At 33.9% G+C, this 18430-nt stretch overlaps 1 protein-coding gene across 2 annotated transcripts in view; it reads right to left on the minus strand.

The window, feature by feature from the left end:
* Nucleotides 1-15093, minus strand: part of LOC129259676 (probable serine incorporator) — a 26139-nt gene extending 11046 nt beyond the window's left edge. Inside the window, exons 1-11 of one of the 2 annotated variants that reach the window (XM_064098646.1) lie at nucleotides 14877-15077; nucleotides 13273-13437; nucleotides 12750-12937; nucleotides 12119-12198; nucleotides 11405-11542; nucleotides 11030-11112; nucleotides 9874-9967; nucleotides 8502-8594; nucleotides 6683-6809; nucleotides 5780-5828; nucleotides 415-441 (exon numbers count right to left, since the gene is read on the minus strand). In XM_064098646.1, the coding sequence (XP_063954716.1) occupies nucleotides 415-441; nucleotides 5780-5828; nucleotides 6683-6809; nucleotides 8502-8594; nucleotides 9874-9967; nucleotides 11030-11112; nucleotides 11405-11542; nucleotides 12119-12198; nucleotides 12750-12937; nucleotides 13273-13437; nucleotides 14877-14897 (1065 nt within the window). In that variant the 5' untranslated portion in view covers nucleotides 14898-15077. Of the gene's footprint in view, nucleotides 1-414; nucleotides 442-5779; nucleotides 5829-6682; nucleotides 6810-8501; nucleotides 8595-9873; nucleotides 9968-11029; nucleotides 11113-11404; nucleotides 11543-12118; nucleotides 12199-12749; nucleotides 12938-13272; nucleotides 13438-14876 lie in introns of both variants that reach the window. The other variant, XM_064098653.1, reaches the window with a different exon arrangement.
* Nucleotides 15094-18430: the final 3337 nt, after the last annotated feature.

The following is an 18430-nucleotide window of genomic DNA, read 5'->3' on the forward strand; positions in this document are numbered from 1 at the left end:
CAGTTGTATAAGGGTAAATCTGTCAGGCCATCAAGTGTCAATGCACAGAGATTTGCAATATGTTGGAAAATAGTGCTCAAAATAATATAATTTATAAATATTTATTCATATTTCAAGCACATTTCTCACATGTAATTTATTCAATATCAATTTTGTTTTTATTCATTCCCAGACCAAACAACTTCCCAAATATGAAGTTTTAGAGGAAAACATAATAAGTTAAATGGCTTTCACCAAATGAATACATATACATGCCAAATAAATTGCTTTTATATAGTACAGCTCCATCACCTGCATGATGAAAAAGTTATATGAAGGAAAATTAATGGTTTAATCTGTGAAATAGTGTTTGATTTTATTTGTTTCTTTGATAATCTTTTTATTGGTTCTTTTCAAGAAATTGGATAGTCTTACCTCATTAGTTCCATATTGTAGACCATCCTATATATTATATTGGGTGTGTGAATAAGATGTGTGTGAAATGGTTAGAAGCTGGATGGAGATTTCTACTAAGAAATCCCCATGTACATGGAGAAGCAAGTAAACTAAACTAAAAAAAACAAAAACTATGTGTACATAAATGTGCATCACTGCATGTATGAATGCATACATGTACATGTACTGAATTAGAAATGAATCATAATTTTGTTTTTAAACAGTGAAGCAAGATTGTAGCTAGAACACCTTTCCTCATGATTTCTCCATTTACTGCTTTTGATGTTACAATGAATGTTCAACACTTCTGACTGTTGAGATTCAGTAATGACTTTTCTTTAGATCTACAGATAGGCAGGATATATTTACAATGTATGTGAGAAAAACAGAGAAAAGATGGAGAAGAAATAGCAGAAGAGAAGAACCAGCTGCAGAGAAAGAGGCAGGAAATAGAAAATAAAGAGTAATAAAGAGAAGAAAACAAAAGATGCCTTGCATTTCAGTATAAAACACAAATATTGTTTGATAAGATAAGACACATGTATGTACACCATTTCTCATGGAATAATCATTGGTTGTTCAGCATCAAACATTAGCCTATTTCCCCGTGGCAACAAAGACATGATTCATGCGCTGTGATAAGATCTAAAATCTTGTTACACATATGGGTGTATGATGATCAGTTTTTTCTGAAAATGACTAGTAAACCCATATCAAATTCACATTTCCCCCTTCATGAATAGTGAATGTAATATGCATGATGAATGAATGTTTAATTCATTTGAAACATTACAATTCTGCATAGTCTGTCACACCCTCAGTTAATACAATACAATACAATGAAACAAAGCAAGTATATATACATCTATTATGAAAGAAACTGAAAGTTTTTTTCTGATTATCTTTCCCAGTTTTCAAATAAATTAATTTGATGAGTAGTTTTTCACAAATAGCATTCCCTAATGGTTATGTGTTGTACTGAATAGCATGGTATACAAACAATTGTTTTCGACCAATTGAAATTGGTTTTCGACAATTTTAATGGATACTTTAAATTGGTACCACAGTATGTATTAACAGGGATTCTCAAAGGGGACTTTAAAGTAATTACCAAACAAAAATAAAAACCTATTAGTATAGGGATTCAGTTCTTAAATCATACAGGATCTAATCAGAGGTACTTCACAAAGATTCTTACTAATACAATCCCTCGCCCCTCCCTGAATTCTATTCTAACTCAAATGCTTTCCCCCAGATTTTTTACTCTAAAGAGTCTGAACCAAGTCCGGTTTTCATCCTTGTACTACACAATGAAACTTCTCCAAATAGTAATATATTTGAATTCATATCTAAGAAACTGAACAAAAGACCTGGTTCTTTTTTCTTTGAATAATTCACTTCCTTTATCATCTTATTCCAACGGTCTAACCTGTCTCATAATATCATGTGCAATATGAATTTCCCCTTTTTCACATTTATTTTTTCATTTTTACTTTTTCACAGTTACTTCATTATTTGCACAAGATGAAACTAAAACACGTACACCCAAGCTTCAATTAACATAAATAATATTATCAAGGATATGGGATTCCATATATTGACATTGAAAACTAACAAAGAGACAAAAGGGATGTTGACTTTTCTCAAATAAAATGGAGGACTTGTGCATATTGAACCTAGAGTCCGTGTTAATAGATCCCATGGGCATGTACAATTCATCTCAGTAGATGTCAAATATATGTTTAAATGCATATTTCCATTTAATCAATTATCATTTGAACAATGCTGTACAATGATAGGTCTTCATCTACTAGTGCATGTTTTTTGTTTTGTCTATTAACCTCAAATATACTGCAGGAGGGGGGGGGGGAATTAATTTGCAAACTAATTGGAAAAACAAGGAAATAAGGATATGAACCATGAAACTTTAATGATGTCATTGTTTATGTACATGTCTGGCTTTATTCAGGAAGAGAACAATGACTCATTCTAATTGCCCTTCAAAATAACAAACAACAGGATAAGGCTCTAAGGGGAAAATGTACATGAAAAAGGAATAGAATTTTAAGAGTATATCACTAAAAAATAAACTTTTAACATTGAATGGAAAATGGCATCTTGATCAAAACCAATTTTATTCTGTTTAGTTAAATATATCAATATAGTCAAAATTATCAATATGTAGGGGGGGGGGGATAAGACTGTGACGGAAAATACTCATATCCCATCCTTGAACCTAAACATGAGCACTGGAATGGAATCATTTGAATCAGTTGCGCTAGGATGACAAAGGTCATTCTGTCTCAGACACAAAGAGTTCAACAGAAGCCAACTCTCTTTTTAGTCACGTATTCGTTCTAGTGTAAGGAAGTTTTATTGTTCAGAATGCAGGGGAAATTTCAATAGACATCATGGCAGTTTAGATAAAGATGGTGACTACATGTAAAAACACCTTAGTAATCATGATTCAGTAGGCAAAATAGGCATGTATTTCATAGCATGGGCAGCTGCACAGTGCAAAACTGTTGATTAATTAAGACTGTGTCCAGGAATGACACGAAAATAGAGATGGTATAGAGGACTTCCAAATCAATTTTTTTTAGCAGTAACGGTGTTGAAATAGATAGCAGCCTCTAGCTTACACTTTCTATGATACATCTTAAATTAATTGATTGAGGAAGGCAAGGTGAAAAACATGAGTCTCAATATATTTATTCTTCTTTTTAGCTCCTTCCTTTGTTCCATTTCCCCTTTGCTTTCATTATTTTCTCCTTGTGTTCCTTCCTTGCTCTTTCTCTCTTCGTTTTTTTAAAACTCTTCCCACATTTCTTGTTTTGATATGCACAGACAAGAGATTACATGTACATACAGAGTGTTATTCAGGCTTGGCTTGTCATGATTCAATAAGACTAGCACAATGGATAACACATTATGAAGTCCCTGTTCTCCTCCATTTATCAGGCTTAACATGCTTAATAGAGACCCCCTCCTACCGTAGGGGATTATCATTTTCGGTTTGAGGTGAGGAAAATTACAGATTATTTCTGCACTATGCTTTATTAAAAGCCATTATTCCCTTTGCTGAATATAGAATGTTATTCACTACTTAAAGATCCCCCAAACTCATGAAATCATTTTCTTAAAATGGATGGCTTTCAGTAGAATGAAGACTGACTACATCTATTCATTGAAAATTTGAAATGAAATCAATGTTTCTACTCCAATAACCCTCCATGGTTATCAAACCATACATGCATAATGTCAGCTTAAATACGATTTTAAAAAATAGGGAAGAACAAAATTGAGAAACATATTTGGAAAATCACCTAAATCTTTTTTGCAACTGCATTCATTTCTCTTTGCTCTTTTAGCCCTAAGCCGGGGGGGGGGGGGGGGGGTGCTCAGAGGCCTCCCTTATCTTTTCGCACAAAGTTTTCAAACGCGAAAAGCTCTCGCTGCAACGTTACGGCACGTTTACGCGATCAACGGCCGAGATCTCAAGAGGGCCAGTGAGACCCACCCATCCCCTGGGCATACGATCTCCCAAAATACCCCAGCCTATATAGGGTTTAACATTTCAAACTTAATACACAGTTTGTGACATCTTTCTTATTTTCTTCCTCTTTTCTTTCCACTCAATCTTTCCATGTAGTTATTTCCTCTTGTATTCCACATTTATAGCAGTATCCTACAAATTGGTTCCAATGATTAATTCAGTGATCTATCTGAACTGACAGTCATTTCCAAAGCTTACAATGTATAAAACTGCATGTACTTGCATGTACATGTTCGTGCAAGTAGCTGAAATAAGGCATTAACTGAAATGGATATCATCAAATGCATAAATTAACATTGTATATTAAAGAATAAACCAAAAATAAACTCGCACTGTAAACATCTAGGGAAGAATTTTCAAATCAAATAAGATTAAAGATTTAAAATAATGTATTTCTGCCATAAAGCTGGGATACCAACGTGCATGACCTAAAGATCGGGAAGGGAGAGGGGTATGGCTAAACAGTTTGGATCACAAAACATGTTTAAATGCTATTAAACAACATGCCTCATCCAAAACAAATTTCTTGTCACAAGGGAAATCAGGACGTATGTTCTATTGCACTGTTCCTCTAATTTCAATATGCATGAATGCTAAATACACATGAGAGTATTACATGATATTTAATGTAGATGTACAATGTATATGTACATGTATGTATACTGTATGATGATGTAATTTATCCAGTCCCCTTCCATATGTACAAGACCATGTAGTGTATAGTACATTCATGTATATCATGATTGTGGTATGAATCTATAAAGGTAAAATGTAAAGCAGGGTCGGATCTACAAAGATTAGATACAATACTTTGAATGTCCCCCGCTGTAGACAAAAATATGGCCTATGAAACGGTATTGTATCCAACATGGCTAGATCCGGCACCGCTGTAAATTGATTGCATGAATATAACGATGTACAGCAACATAATCATATCTTGACAAAACATGTGAATGTGTGGATACATGTCTTGGTAATGTTCATGTTTCTTTAGGTCTATGTATGCCACATAAATTCATAAGAGAGCCACAATGAATGACAAGAAAATTAGAATTCCACTTACATCTCCAAACTTCAATAAAGTGGGACAGATTTGGATTAGAGAAGAAATTAGTGAAGTTAGCATAGATAAATCAGAAAATTTGAGATACACGTGTAGGATGTTGGAATTTTTAAAATCTTATATGGATGAATATAAAGGGGCAAAGTTCTCTCTATCTTTAAATGTTAATGTTAAAAAGAAAAAGAAACCCAGGACAAGCCTCTCAAATTCAAAGAAAAAATTAATAATGATCAATCAATAAAAATAAATAAACCAAATAATAATGAAGTAACATATCAGTGCTATATCCTTGTCAAGTTTAATATGAGCACAATGGGGGATCCTAATGTAAACAGATTATAATTGAAAGAGCTTGCAAAATCAATGGAAGATATTATTTGACCAAATAGAAGATTCAATCAAAACAATGACAACAAACATTGAACTACAACACTGTTCTTTGATCAGCTTGGACATATTATCATACACATTTTTTTTTTCATAATTCAAATGTGTCAAATTCCAGAGTATTCATTCATACTACACTGTACATGCCCTTATAATCTGCAACAACATCTAATTTCAAGTATCTGGCTAGAATAATATTACAGTAAAAGCAGATAGCACTCACACTAGAAATAACAGAAAACTTGAATTAAGATGACATTCAATCATGAGATGAATGCAAGGGGGGGGGGGGGTAGATTCATAACAAAAATTGGGCAACAAAAGTCTTATTCACATACCTCACTGCCAGTCAGCTTTCCAACATTGTTGGTGCTTGCAGTCCGGATGCTGAAATATCAAAACATGAAATTAAAAAATTAAAAAAATGCAATCATATTTAATATTTGGTGCAAATCATGAAATATAGGGAGAAGGCTTATGCTGGTATGATGCCCGGGTATGTTCCAAAGTTATATATTCCTTTACACTAGCATGTCAAGCAAAGACAATTCTCACAAACAATATTTCATGCACAAATCTGATAAAAGTTTGTATCAAGCCAAAATTCATAAATGTATACTTTACATGTACCTTTACTAACAACAACAGTTTTGATGATCATAATAATAAAAAAAAGTAATAATGATCAAAATAATAGAAAAGGCATTTATACAGTGCCATCTATCTAGATATTTATTCCAGGTTGCAGCACTATCATTCATGAACAAAATAATGTCAAGCTGATAAAGGTTAAAAGACCACTGCCAATGATTTTAATTGAAACCATAACGGAGCAACATTTGCTCCTGGGACAACTACTACTCCTCCACCAATTTCACTAAAAATGTAAGGTGAGGGTTAAGGTCGTGATGTGGTTTTTTTGCTTAGAATCATGTGACGATTGATCACAGTTACATAGGGCGCTTCATATGTTGTGCTTGTACTACACGCTTTACATTGTAATTATTATTACCCCTGCCACAGGATCCATCACTACTCCACACATAAAGTGCATATCTCCACTCCCTGGGGAGTGGAGAGTTGGGTTTGAAGTTGAGATTTATTCATTTAAGAGCAATAGTCACCAAACTATATAAACTTTCAAAAGCGACCTTCACACGTTCAACAACCAGAACCCAGGTTACGTCATTTATAAACACCACTATAAACTTACATATTGCAAAGCATTACTGCTTACTTACCAGGCATAGATGAGGCAAATGAGCCAGATAGCAAAGCTAGCCCAGTTCTCTGCACTGCCGACATCTTCGTTGTGAACGGTACTATTACCTGTTCCATGGATGATGGTGGTGATGCTTGGGTTGCAAGCTATGCAAGATATAAAACAAATAATGCAAAGGACTTTTTAGACATGACAGCATGAGGGGCATTTGTTAGTTTCTAAGCTTAGGAAGAGGCGAAAAATAAATTTGATATCCAACTCCGACGATATTACACAAGTACTGTAACCACACAAATTGGCCATATAGTGGCACAGATGGAATCTTTGACAAATCCAAAACCACATGATTTAATAATAATGGGAAGTTATTGAGGATTAAGGGGAAAATACTTTTAAATTTAGGAGCTTCCAAAAACACCTCTGCCACTTTTAAGGTATAAATTTTCATTTTTGTCCCATCAAGACTGCTGATATATTTAAAATGCATCTATTCCAAGTAATGTTAACAACATACACTGCATTCATCTACCATAGGTCTAACACACATGAAATAATAAAGAAAAAAATTAATGACGTTACAGCTGCACATGAACATTCAAGATTAATTGGTAACATTACAAACAGATGTACATCAAGCAGACAGCAAAATCCAGAACATACTCTTTAGAAACCCAAAACTATTTTTTTTTTTTTTTAATACATAAATTCTTAGAAGCATAAACATAAATGCATAAAACAAAACAAATCAAATAAAAAAACTCATTAAGAAAAGGTTGGGCCAATCTGAATTCAAAAAGCTGATGACATGCCATCAAATGACTGCCATAAATGTGTATAAAGAATACTGGTGTAATGAGCCAAAAATTTTGAGGGGGCAAGATGTGGAGTATCGGGAAAAAATCATAAAAAGTTGCAGGCGAGCAAAAATTTGTACATTTTTTATTACAAAAATTTTGTGATAGATTTTGACATAAAATGCAGAAAATAATATCATACATCACCCTTCTCTCTTTCCTTTTTTTTTCTGTTCATGTTTTCTTTTTTTTAGGGGGGGGTGCAAGTGCCCAAAGCCTCCCTCCCCCATCTGTATACCAGTGATAAAGATCTAATGAAAATAAACTCCTCAAAAAAAGTTTGGAAATCTGAGTTTGGCCATTAATTTCTCCCAACTCCCAATTTACACAATGCATATTTGATATCATTCAAGAGAATCATTTAATTCTCTTTAAAATGATACCATGCTTGTTATGATCATGCCATCTAAAAGTGTTGGATGAGGTCTGAATTGAAAAGCTGCAAAACGAGCAGAAATAGTCATGAAGGGTCAATAGAATAATTATTTTGTCTAAGTCAATAGAGATGAAAATCCATTCAAATCAAGCCCCTGCTTCTTCATTTTTGATGTTTTGTTTTGGTTTGTAGTGATGGTTCTGTGAGACAACATGGTTTGAGTCGTGGTGTGAAATACCCATGCATGTTTGTTTGTTATGTGTTTGCTTGTGCAGAGGTGTGTTTAATTCCATGTTAATGTTGATGTTAAGGTGCATGAAAACAAAATAAACTGCTGAGGAACTCACTCATCACCACAGAAAAAAAGAACAGTGACTTTCAATATTGTGTCAATTTGCAACTTTTGAATTTTTACCTTGCCCCACATGGGAAGGCACTGCACCTTCATGTCAACCATAATCATACCATGTTGGGGTATCAGTTTAAAGAGAATTAAATGATCTATTCATTGGTATCAATCACACAACAATATTCACTAAATCTGAGGAGGGATTATCGATCCAAGTCAGATTTCCAAACTTTTTTGAGGAGTTTAGATGCAAACTCACTCATGTCAGGGTTGTTGCTCATAGATGACCAGGTCAGGTACATGGTGTACATGGAAATCACAGCTGACTGGAGAAGACCAGATCGTGGCATGGCTGAAAATGAAACCAACATGAAAAAATTACAAAGGCAAATATTATCAAGCCATTCAGCATCAAGTTACATGTTTATTCATTCACATATAATTCTGTCCTAGCCTGATACTACTACATGTTTGATAGGGTATATTTATAATCTAAACCATTTTCACTGGTTTCACTCATTTGCACAGGCTCAAGGCAGCGTATATCAAGCTAACAGACCCGAATTCTGTGCGGCCAGGAGTTTGTAAGAACCCTTGCGTTGTTTTAGTTGCTTCGCTTCAATTTACGGCTGGTACATGTACAAAGCTACTACATGTACTAAATTGTTTACCTTGAAACGGCTCGCCATGTAGCATCCATTGTCTATTTTGCTCTAGCGTTTTAGTCATTCATGCAATCTTTAATACTCTGATGAGTGCATGTCGAAAAAAGCTTCAGTATGACCGTTTTTTAAGGCTATTTTACCATTAATATTTCACTATTGGGCAATCAAAGTCCCTTTGGAAGCACATAAAGTCTTTAAATAGTATGTGATATGCTCATTACAAGAACTGATTGTTTTTATCATTATGGATTTTAATGAAATGGAAAATAAATACCATCAAAAGGGAACTGTTTGGTCCACATTCAATCAAATTCACAATGGATGGCATAAACTCAGAACAGCAGATCAAGATTAGATATCAACTAAGGACTTGTTTGCGGATAGTTTCTCAAATACACAAATGGCAATTTCTATTACCCGACACCATAAAAAGCTTAGATTTTACATTTATCAATTATTCTCATGAGATGTTGCCAAAATGTATTGATGTTGCTTTTGCCTTTTATAGAATAATTGAAATGACTAAGTTCATTGCTAATAAATTTTAAAGGCAAAGAAAATTTGAAGGCCAAATTACTAATTCTAAACAGGTAAAAGTGAAATACCTCCTATAAGGATCCATGTTGTCCCTAGAGCATCAACTTGGGCAATCTTTCAGAATTCCACATCGACACAACTTGCTCATTCAACTTACATTGGTTTGTCTTAAAAATGTGAACTGTTCAACATTTACTGCAAGCAGGTCTCATAAGTATTACTTGAATTTTTATCATGAATTGAACAGGAAAATGAAATGAATTGAATACAACTGATCATGTTTTATCATTATTACCTGATTTTTTTTTATGATTTGGACAGGGATATGAATTAAATTGAATACATCTGATCATGTTTTATCATTATTACCTGATTTTTTTATAATGATTTGGACAGGGATATGAATTAAATTGAATTACTTTATCTTACCTTCCTGGACCTTGGGTAGGATGGATACAACAGACATGACAACACACATGATCAGGTTGAAACTGATGAAGAACTTATGAAGGGAGCATTGATTCTAAAGAGAAATAGATTGTAAGGGGTAATCAGGGGTGGATCCAGGATTTTTCGAAAGGGTGGGGCACAAGCAAAAAAAAAGGGTTTAACCAAAATTTATTAAAGGGGATTTTGTCCATGAAAATTTTGGCAAGAAAAAAAAAGGTCTTCACTTTCAAAAAGGGGGGGGGGCACATTTCTCTTTTAAGTTTCAAGTTTATTTTATTGATTTCATATCCAAACATAAAGGATTACAATCAAAATAAAATGAACAATTAACAGCATTTTTACATTACAAATGATAATTGTGCCTCTCAAAAGGGGGGGGGGGCATGGGCCGCCTGTGCTCCCCCCCCCCCCCTGGATCGGCCAGTTGGGGTAATTCATTGTAAAAACATCAAAGGTCAAATTTTGTTTTCATAGATATACAAATGGAAGCGAAAACCAAATACTGGAGCAAGTCTCTCAGAGTTTGATCATTTTAATGTTTAAGCACAAAAATATTAAGGACCTAAATATGCAATTTAATAACTCACTTTGATGTGCACAAATTCCACTCCATGGGGAGTATTACTAGCAGTTGTATAATAGCATCCTTTAGGTCATCTACCTTTGAGTGGGGAGGAGATTAGCACCTTGCAAACAATATGAGTGCCAGCCATAGTAAGGCTTGAACCCTTAACCTTGTGCTTCACAATCCAGAGACTTAGTCACTGACCTGGAACACTTGTACTCCCAATTATCAAGATTATTTATGTCCTTCAAGGGTTCCCATAAAGTGTCTGAAATTTTCAGCAAAAGGCGCCTTTCCCTATTTGTTTAACTTTGATTTTGTGATATTATACTACATGCAGATTATTAACAATTGCATGTACAAAGCATTAAGCCAGAGTTATATGAACATGTACATGTACCACTGAAAAATAACATAAAAATTAGATTTTATGATACAAAAATGAACAACTCAATGAATGCCAGGGACTGCCATTAGGAGTGCCTAGTTTGATAAGGAAGGCAGCTTTGTTTGTGAATCCCACTTCATGCACATATTATTTTTTTGAGTTTATTGCAGGACATGACTTACCCCAGTTCCAATGTAGAATATGTAGAAGAGAATGAATCCCGTCAGAGCAACCAGATACATGATAATGGTAGATGACATCAGAGCTGTGGACAGAAAGTCAAAATAAAATCCATCAAATTAATTGTGTAATAAGCCATACATTATAAAGGCTTCTAATAAATTATAAATCATCAAAATTAAATGAAAATCATGCTTGAAAGGGATTTATGGTCAACTTCCAAAAAAAAAAAAGGTTTAACGTAAGATCAGTGTGCAAAATATTGTGACATATTGGAATCGAACTGTGCCATATTTTTAAGTTGATCGTAAGGTAACCTTACGAACAACTCTCCCCTCCCTTTTAATGGCAGTTCATTATACAACGAGAACACCTACCACAGTACCAGCCCTTGTGCTCAGAATCCTCCATGCGACCAACCCAGCTCTCATTCCAAGAATGGGCGAAGTCGACCAGAAGAACCAGCTGGATGACGATGAAGGAGAACGCTCCAATCATTCCAAAGTACATGAACACTGCAGGTGGAACGCAGCAAAAATAATATTAATATTCATCAAATAATTAAGTAATTGATAATTCAATTAATTCATTCATTCATTTCTTCATCTATCCATACATTTACACTACCAGTCACAATTCTTTGACTCACTATTACATACCTTTAAAAACTAGAGAACAATAGATTTAGTGGACGGAATCTATAGTTCTCTGGTTTTAACAGGTGAAAGTGAGGCAAAGAATTTATTGATTAATGTATTCATTGAATTTCCATTAAAAAAAAATATACATATCATAATCAAATAACAAGATCTTATACATGGAATTTACGTTATTTAAAATGAAGGGCACCTTTAAAAGGGATACTTGTGGGCAAGACCTTGAAAAAAAATGCAAACATGTGCATGTATGAAAATATTGTAATTGCCAGTCCTTCTAGTGATGGCAAATTTCCATGATGCTTTCTCACAGCCAACATGTAGCTTTATTTGCTGTTTGGAATTTACTTTACTGCAAAGACAGTCATACATGTGAGCTCAAAATGGCTGAAATGGACATTCCAGCCAATAATTGAGTGCATAAATGATGATTACCATTCTCAAAGGATCCGTTGGGGATGAAAAATGCTGCTACACACAGACCGCACATCACAAGGAACTTGAAAAACCAGAACCTTCAAGAGAAAAAGAAAAAAGTCAATGGATGGGGAGAGAGAGAAAAGGAGTTAGAAAGAAAAGGGGAGAAAAAGACACATGTGAAGAGAAAAAAAACACATAGAAGATACATAAATATAATAATACTGTATATAATTATAAACAAGAGCAATGAAAATACACCATCTACTTCTACTACAGGTACGAAGCTACTGTGTGTTGACTGCTGCTATTTACATTTAGAAATGACATGTCTACTATAAGCACACGTATGAACTTTAATCAGTATCATGTATTCCGATTTCCATTTACAATTCACATACACACTACATGTACATCAATATCATGATTCTGTTTGATGAATATATGCAATAAAAAAAATAAAGCATAATAACATCTGCAAACACATAGTGTGAATTCATGCCAGTGTCACTCAATTCTTGTATCAATCATTAACAGTCATAAAAAAATTACCGTAATAATTTACATGTTCATGTTGTGTTTGAAGCTTTAGTCTTTAACAAATAGCAGCTTTTGAAATTTTGGCAACATTTTTCCTCCACATACATACCCATTTTGGATTGGAGCACGCATATCTTTGCTACTCTTCACATTGATCATGATGATAGAGAGGAGAAAGAAGAAAGCGGCGACACCAAAGCTCACTCGATAGACGGAACGATAGCCAGCCAGTCTTTCGCAGATCTCAGTTGGAACCAGCTGCCCAATGATGGCCACGTCCTGGCATAGTAACGGAGACTAGGAGGGGAACATGGGAAATGGGATCATGGGAAATATAAAAGCACACTCACAGGCCTGTATTCTGAAATCGAGTTAAAATTAATCTCTGGCCTTACGTGGTGGTTTAACTATAGATACCATACTGTAGTAAATTGTGACACAAATCATAATGCTTAACAGCACAGGTTCAAATTATGATCTTATATGACAATCAAATCATTCATAATTGCCTGAGAATGATGAATAAAACAGATTCCCCAAACTGCCTGTTTGCTGTTGTTTTTAATAAACCAATTCAATTCATTTCAATGTTGTTTTTGAAAGCTGTGTAATAATGACGAAGCAATACTTACATTGGACAGTGCCTTATCGACCTGCGGCAAGAGGAATACGGCCGAGACAACGGCTCCAACCAGCAAGAAGAGGCCATAGACGATCCTGGTGGATGTTGAGTTCTTGCATGATGGGCAGGCAGCACAGCAACAAGAGCAGGCTGCTGAACCAAAGCAACACGCCAACTACGTATAGATAGGAGAAATAACAAATTAATTTTTTTTTTCAGATTCGACACTCCTTCACTGGTTAATATTAATTTTAAAGGTTACTTTAAACTTTAAAGTGCACAGACATGGTCACACATGAGAAGAGAGGTGACAAATTTTGGAATGCCCAAATTATAGGACAGAACTATTGACCGACTTTACAAAACAGCTGCTGTACAATGTACAAAATAAGTAGACGCTAGGACAGTGTTTCCAATTTCTATGCTCTAATTTCTGTGTTATCACCCGTAACGTTAGCATGGTTAGTGCGAGGAACTTACCACTAAATGTTATACAATGTAGCTACAGTAGATGTACGCCTAAATGTATAAAAAAATAAACATTGGTTGTATACACTTGTTCATTGCAACCACCCTGCCTATGGGGAATCTATTTGTAGATCTATGGCTATGCAGTACACAACACACATTTACAAAATTCTTTAAAATATCACTTCTGTAACCAAAAATATTTATTTTTATATACCGGTAGTTGTTTCTTTTTTTCATTATTAACTTGGGGATCCTTTTTTTTTATTCACAAGAGCGCTAAAAAGCTGTAATTTTGAGCATTTTTTGTGTAGGCCCTCTATTTGACAAAAAATAAAATTGAAATTTTGATTGTAAAAAAACATTATTAATATACAATCAAAATTTAAATTTATTTTTTGTTGAATATTAATTTTTATCTATAAATTTTTCTTCAAGACGGCACTTCGTAACACCACTCATCAAAGCTACATCATCACTCAAGCCTATTGTAACTTGTTACAGTATTTTCCACTCATTCAATGAACAAGGTTATGATATTTTCAATGTTTACGAATGGATACAGAGATTGGTCTGGTATCTCATTTTTCTAATTTTTGTGCAAAATGGTCATGGTCATACCTTACAAGTAAATCATGCGCATTAGGTCAATACTACTGGTGTAATCTATGTAAAGTATGTACCGTAGTCATGGTAGTATTGAAAATGTAAACCAATCTAATTTATTTAATACAATTTTTGTAATATGCAATTGAATTGGCAGTTGCAGTTGCAATGACATTGACAATGTTAAAAATAAAATAAATATGAAGGGAATTCCTTTCTTCAAGTTCTTGACTCTTGTGTACAAAGTTCGCTAGGCATAGTCCCATATCATGCATATGCGTGCCTAGGCTCCATAATGTAATGACAGTATCATTATCATTAAAAAATATCATCAGAGAGTCATATACTTAGGCTAGCTCGGTACGAACTACACTGCTAATGTAATGGCAAAATGCTATGTGTAGTCATACATGCACATATCTTCATGTACGTCATCGGCAGTGCAGTACCGTACCGGTACGTACGGTACTGAATACAAAGGCAAACTCTCACCGTCGCAGAATCTACACATTATCATTCGATCATTGAGTATTTACTTACAGCGCCTAATCCACAGCACATATTAACACTTTATTCGAATGATTCCTTCGAGAAAATTATATGCAGTCACTTTAATATTCTAAAGAACAAAATAAGACTCTTTCGAAGGAGATATTGATGTGTAATTTTGTAGAAAATTTGCTGTCCGACGACGTAAAGCGATAATCAATCATGTATTGTTTATCATATCCTAAGTTAGTCTTTTCACCATGTATGTAATATATTTTTTACGCAATGGGTAAATAACCATAGGGAATATGAGAGCTAAAGTCATTTTTCGCTCAATATAATATTCTTTCTAATATATTCATGATTTGAATTTATTGTTAAATAAAATGAAAATTTTGTATGAATTCTATACAAAAATTGTAAAACCTTGACTTAGACTAGTTAGTGATCACAAACCTATTTATAGATTTGTTGCATGACAAACTATTTAGCGAGTGACGAAACGATGAGATTGTCAATTTAAAATTCCTTATACTTAATTCTTCATTTCTTGGATTTAAAATAAATGGTCCTTACTTTAAAAAAAAAATCAAATAGGCCTGCACAGAAGAAAATGAGGGAGCACAGCTCAGCAAATTGCGCCAATCAAGTTTTCTTGGCCGTATTACTTAAATTCTATATTCCCCAGGCCCTAGCTATAGCTTTTTTATGATAATTTTTTTACTTTGCTTGTTTATTGGGATTAATTCATGAATTTACTTATTTAGTTTATTAAGGCCCATTATGTTCTTTTTCTTTCGGGGGTACCGTCAAGGAATACATAGGCCTTATGTTGGGTCCCGTGAGCGGCCGCCCTATACTCATGAATGATGGAGACCTTTTTGCGCCAGCCTGCCTAAATGCATATTTGTTTTTATCAGCTTGGTAAATAAGCTAGGGTATAACAATTACAAAGTTGGCAAGAACGGTTTCAAGTTTCACGACACGATCACATATGCCATGAGATATGACTTCTAAATTATATATATATTTATTTGAACGGAAAGAAAGATATGAAATATAAGCGCTATTATTCTCGCTCACTTCGCCTATCTCTATTACTGTTTTTTTTTTGGTGGAAGCAAGATGATTTTGGAAAACAACAACTCTGCATTTTAAATCATGGAATGTATATGTTTAGCCCTATATGTATAAATAGCCTATTTCCTATTTCCAAATAGCATTTATACCGCAATAAATAGTGCTATTTTTCTCTCGCTATAGCTCCTCTTGCTACACTGCTTTTGCCGCATCATTTCGATGCAAGATGATAGTGAGAAAACAAGTGTATTCAAATACTTCCATGCCATATATAAGTACTGGCATTATCATGTCAAATAGGTGTAAATGTTGTTATAAAAATACAATAGATAATTTACATGAAGTTCAAATTGAATTTTGCTGCTTAGGCTTTGCCTGTATTTGTCATTAATGTGGTGATCACTAATAGTTTCAGACCGGGAAGGTTTGACGGAAATCTATCCAAGAAGAGATTGGTCCTACCTTTTTAAAAAGATTTTAATCAAGTTCAAGTTCAAGTTTATTCAAACCAATCAAAACAAGAGACATATACATAGTTTAACAAGAAATGAGAATACATGCATGATAGGTTTGGGACCACATAGAAGCAGAGCTTGTGAGAGGGGCCCTATACAGTACAGTACAGCAAGAATGAGATGAAAAATATATACAATGATAATAGAGAGTATAAATAAGAAAAATACATACAAAAATACACACACACACACCAACACACACCCTCACGCACACATATGGTTTGTCAAGATTCAATTAAAGACACTTTGTAATCTTTCAAATAAATAGCGACATGAATTTTTAAATATGGGCAGTGTTAATTGGACTGGATCTAAAGCTTTGTGGTAACTTATTCCATTCTTTGATACAAACTATCACAAAATAATTCAAAGCAGTATTTGTTCTTGCAAGTGGTTGTTGGTGGATAGGATTTTTCTGCCGTGTATTGTACAAATGGACATTCGAGTTAGCAACAAATGCATCTTTTAAAAATGAACAGTTTTGAGAGGATTGTGATTTGTACATAAATATCAAACAATTGAAGGAGACTAAATCATCAAGAGGCAAAATCTTCAATTGCAGAAATAAAGGAATATTTGGACATCTGTAATTTGTAGGACTAACGTCATATGCTAGTAATGCCATTTCAAAACGTCATTGAATTCCATAAATACCTATTCACGATGACTGAAAAAAATCATATATAAGAGTCTATATACATATTCAATAGAAGCATAAGAAATTGTAGTATATGTTTCGGGAATTCTGCCACATTATGGTTCCTGCATTAAAACTCTAACCTTTTGGGGGTGGCTAGACGGGGACTCAAAATGGAGCAAACGAGAACTAAAATTTCAACAAATTTGAAGAAAAAAAAATGAAATAAAGACGGGAGAACAAAAGAATATGTAAGAGGGGAAAAAATAATTCCCTTTGCCTTTAGTTTCCTATAGTTCCCTCTCCCTTCTCGTGCACCCCCCCCCCCGAAGGCGATGACAATCTGCCGACTCTTTGACAAAATAAGCAATCACTCGCTTCTCTTTCTCGCATCATTGTTTTTTTTTACTTAATGAGTTTTAATTCTGGGCTGGTTTTTTTAAGAAATTTGTTTACGATAACTATCCTTCTCCTGCAAATTATGAGCGTTATAATAACTTGGTAGTAGATCATATTCGTTTTGAATAATGTTTTAGTCATTTTTTTTTCTTTATTATTCATGCCCCCAAACAGTAATCAATAGGCCTATTTTATGTTTTTTTTTATGTTATGAAAAATGTATTATACGAATTGTATATGAATGCAGAAAAAAATAACTAAACAAATGTGCAATGTCGGTTGTATTGATAATAGATTTGTCTTATTTTTACACAGATTTTACCATTGTCTCTTAAACAACTGCGTATAATTATGAAGAGTTTAGTTGCAAAAGGCGTTAGGTACACTTTGGACCATTCCGGGAAAAACCATGTTTTTTATTTTCACTTATTGCAATATTCTTATGAGAAACTAAATTGTCATGATGTACTACCCTATCATGTGAACATAAAATTGGGTATAAAAGAAATCTACCTGTCTTCAATTTTTTTCTATATATTTAAAAAAAAATTATCATTGTGGACCTAACCCCTTTTGCAAGTTAACTTAAATAAATCCAATCTGTTTTGATTAAAAAGTGACTTTTCTTTGCCACTTTCATTCACGTTTTCATTTGAATCTCATATTTTCTTTCGTATCATCAGAGTGACTAAAAATTTAGAGGTTTAGAGACAGAAAACAATAAAATTTATGAAAAATTGACCTAACCCCTTTTGACAAATGAGTTCTTCAGAAGAGTTTTGTTGCAAAAGGGGTTAGGTCCACTCCAAGAAAGTCTTTTTTTTATTCTCCCATATTGCAATATTTTTATGCGAAACTGAATTTTCATGATACCCTTCCATGAGAACCTGAAATTGGGTATAAAAGAAATCTTCCTGTCTTCATATTTTTTTATGATATTCTTTTCCAAAAAATTCTGTGTGGACCCATGGACC

The sequence above is a fragment of the Lytechinus pictus genome, chromosome 1 (genome assembly GCF_037042905.1).
Source record: "Lytechinus pictus isolate F3 Inbred chromosome 1, Lp3.0, whole genome shotgun sequence".
Taxonomy (NCBI): Eukaryota; Metazoa; Echinodermata; class Echinoidea; order Temnopleuroida; family Toxopneustidae; genus Lytechinus; species Lytechinus pictus.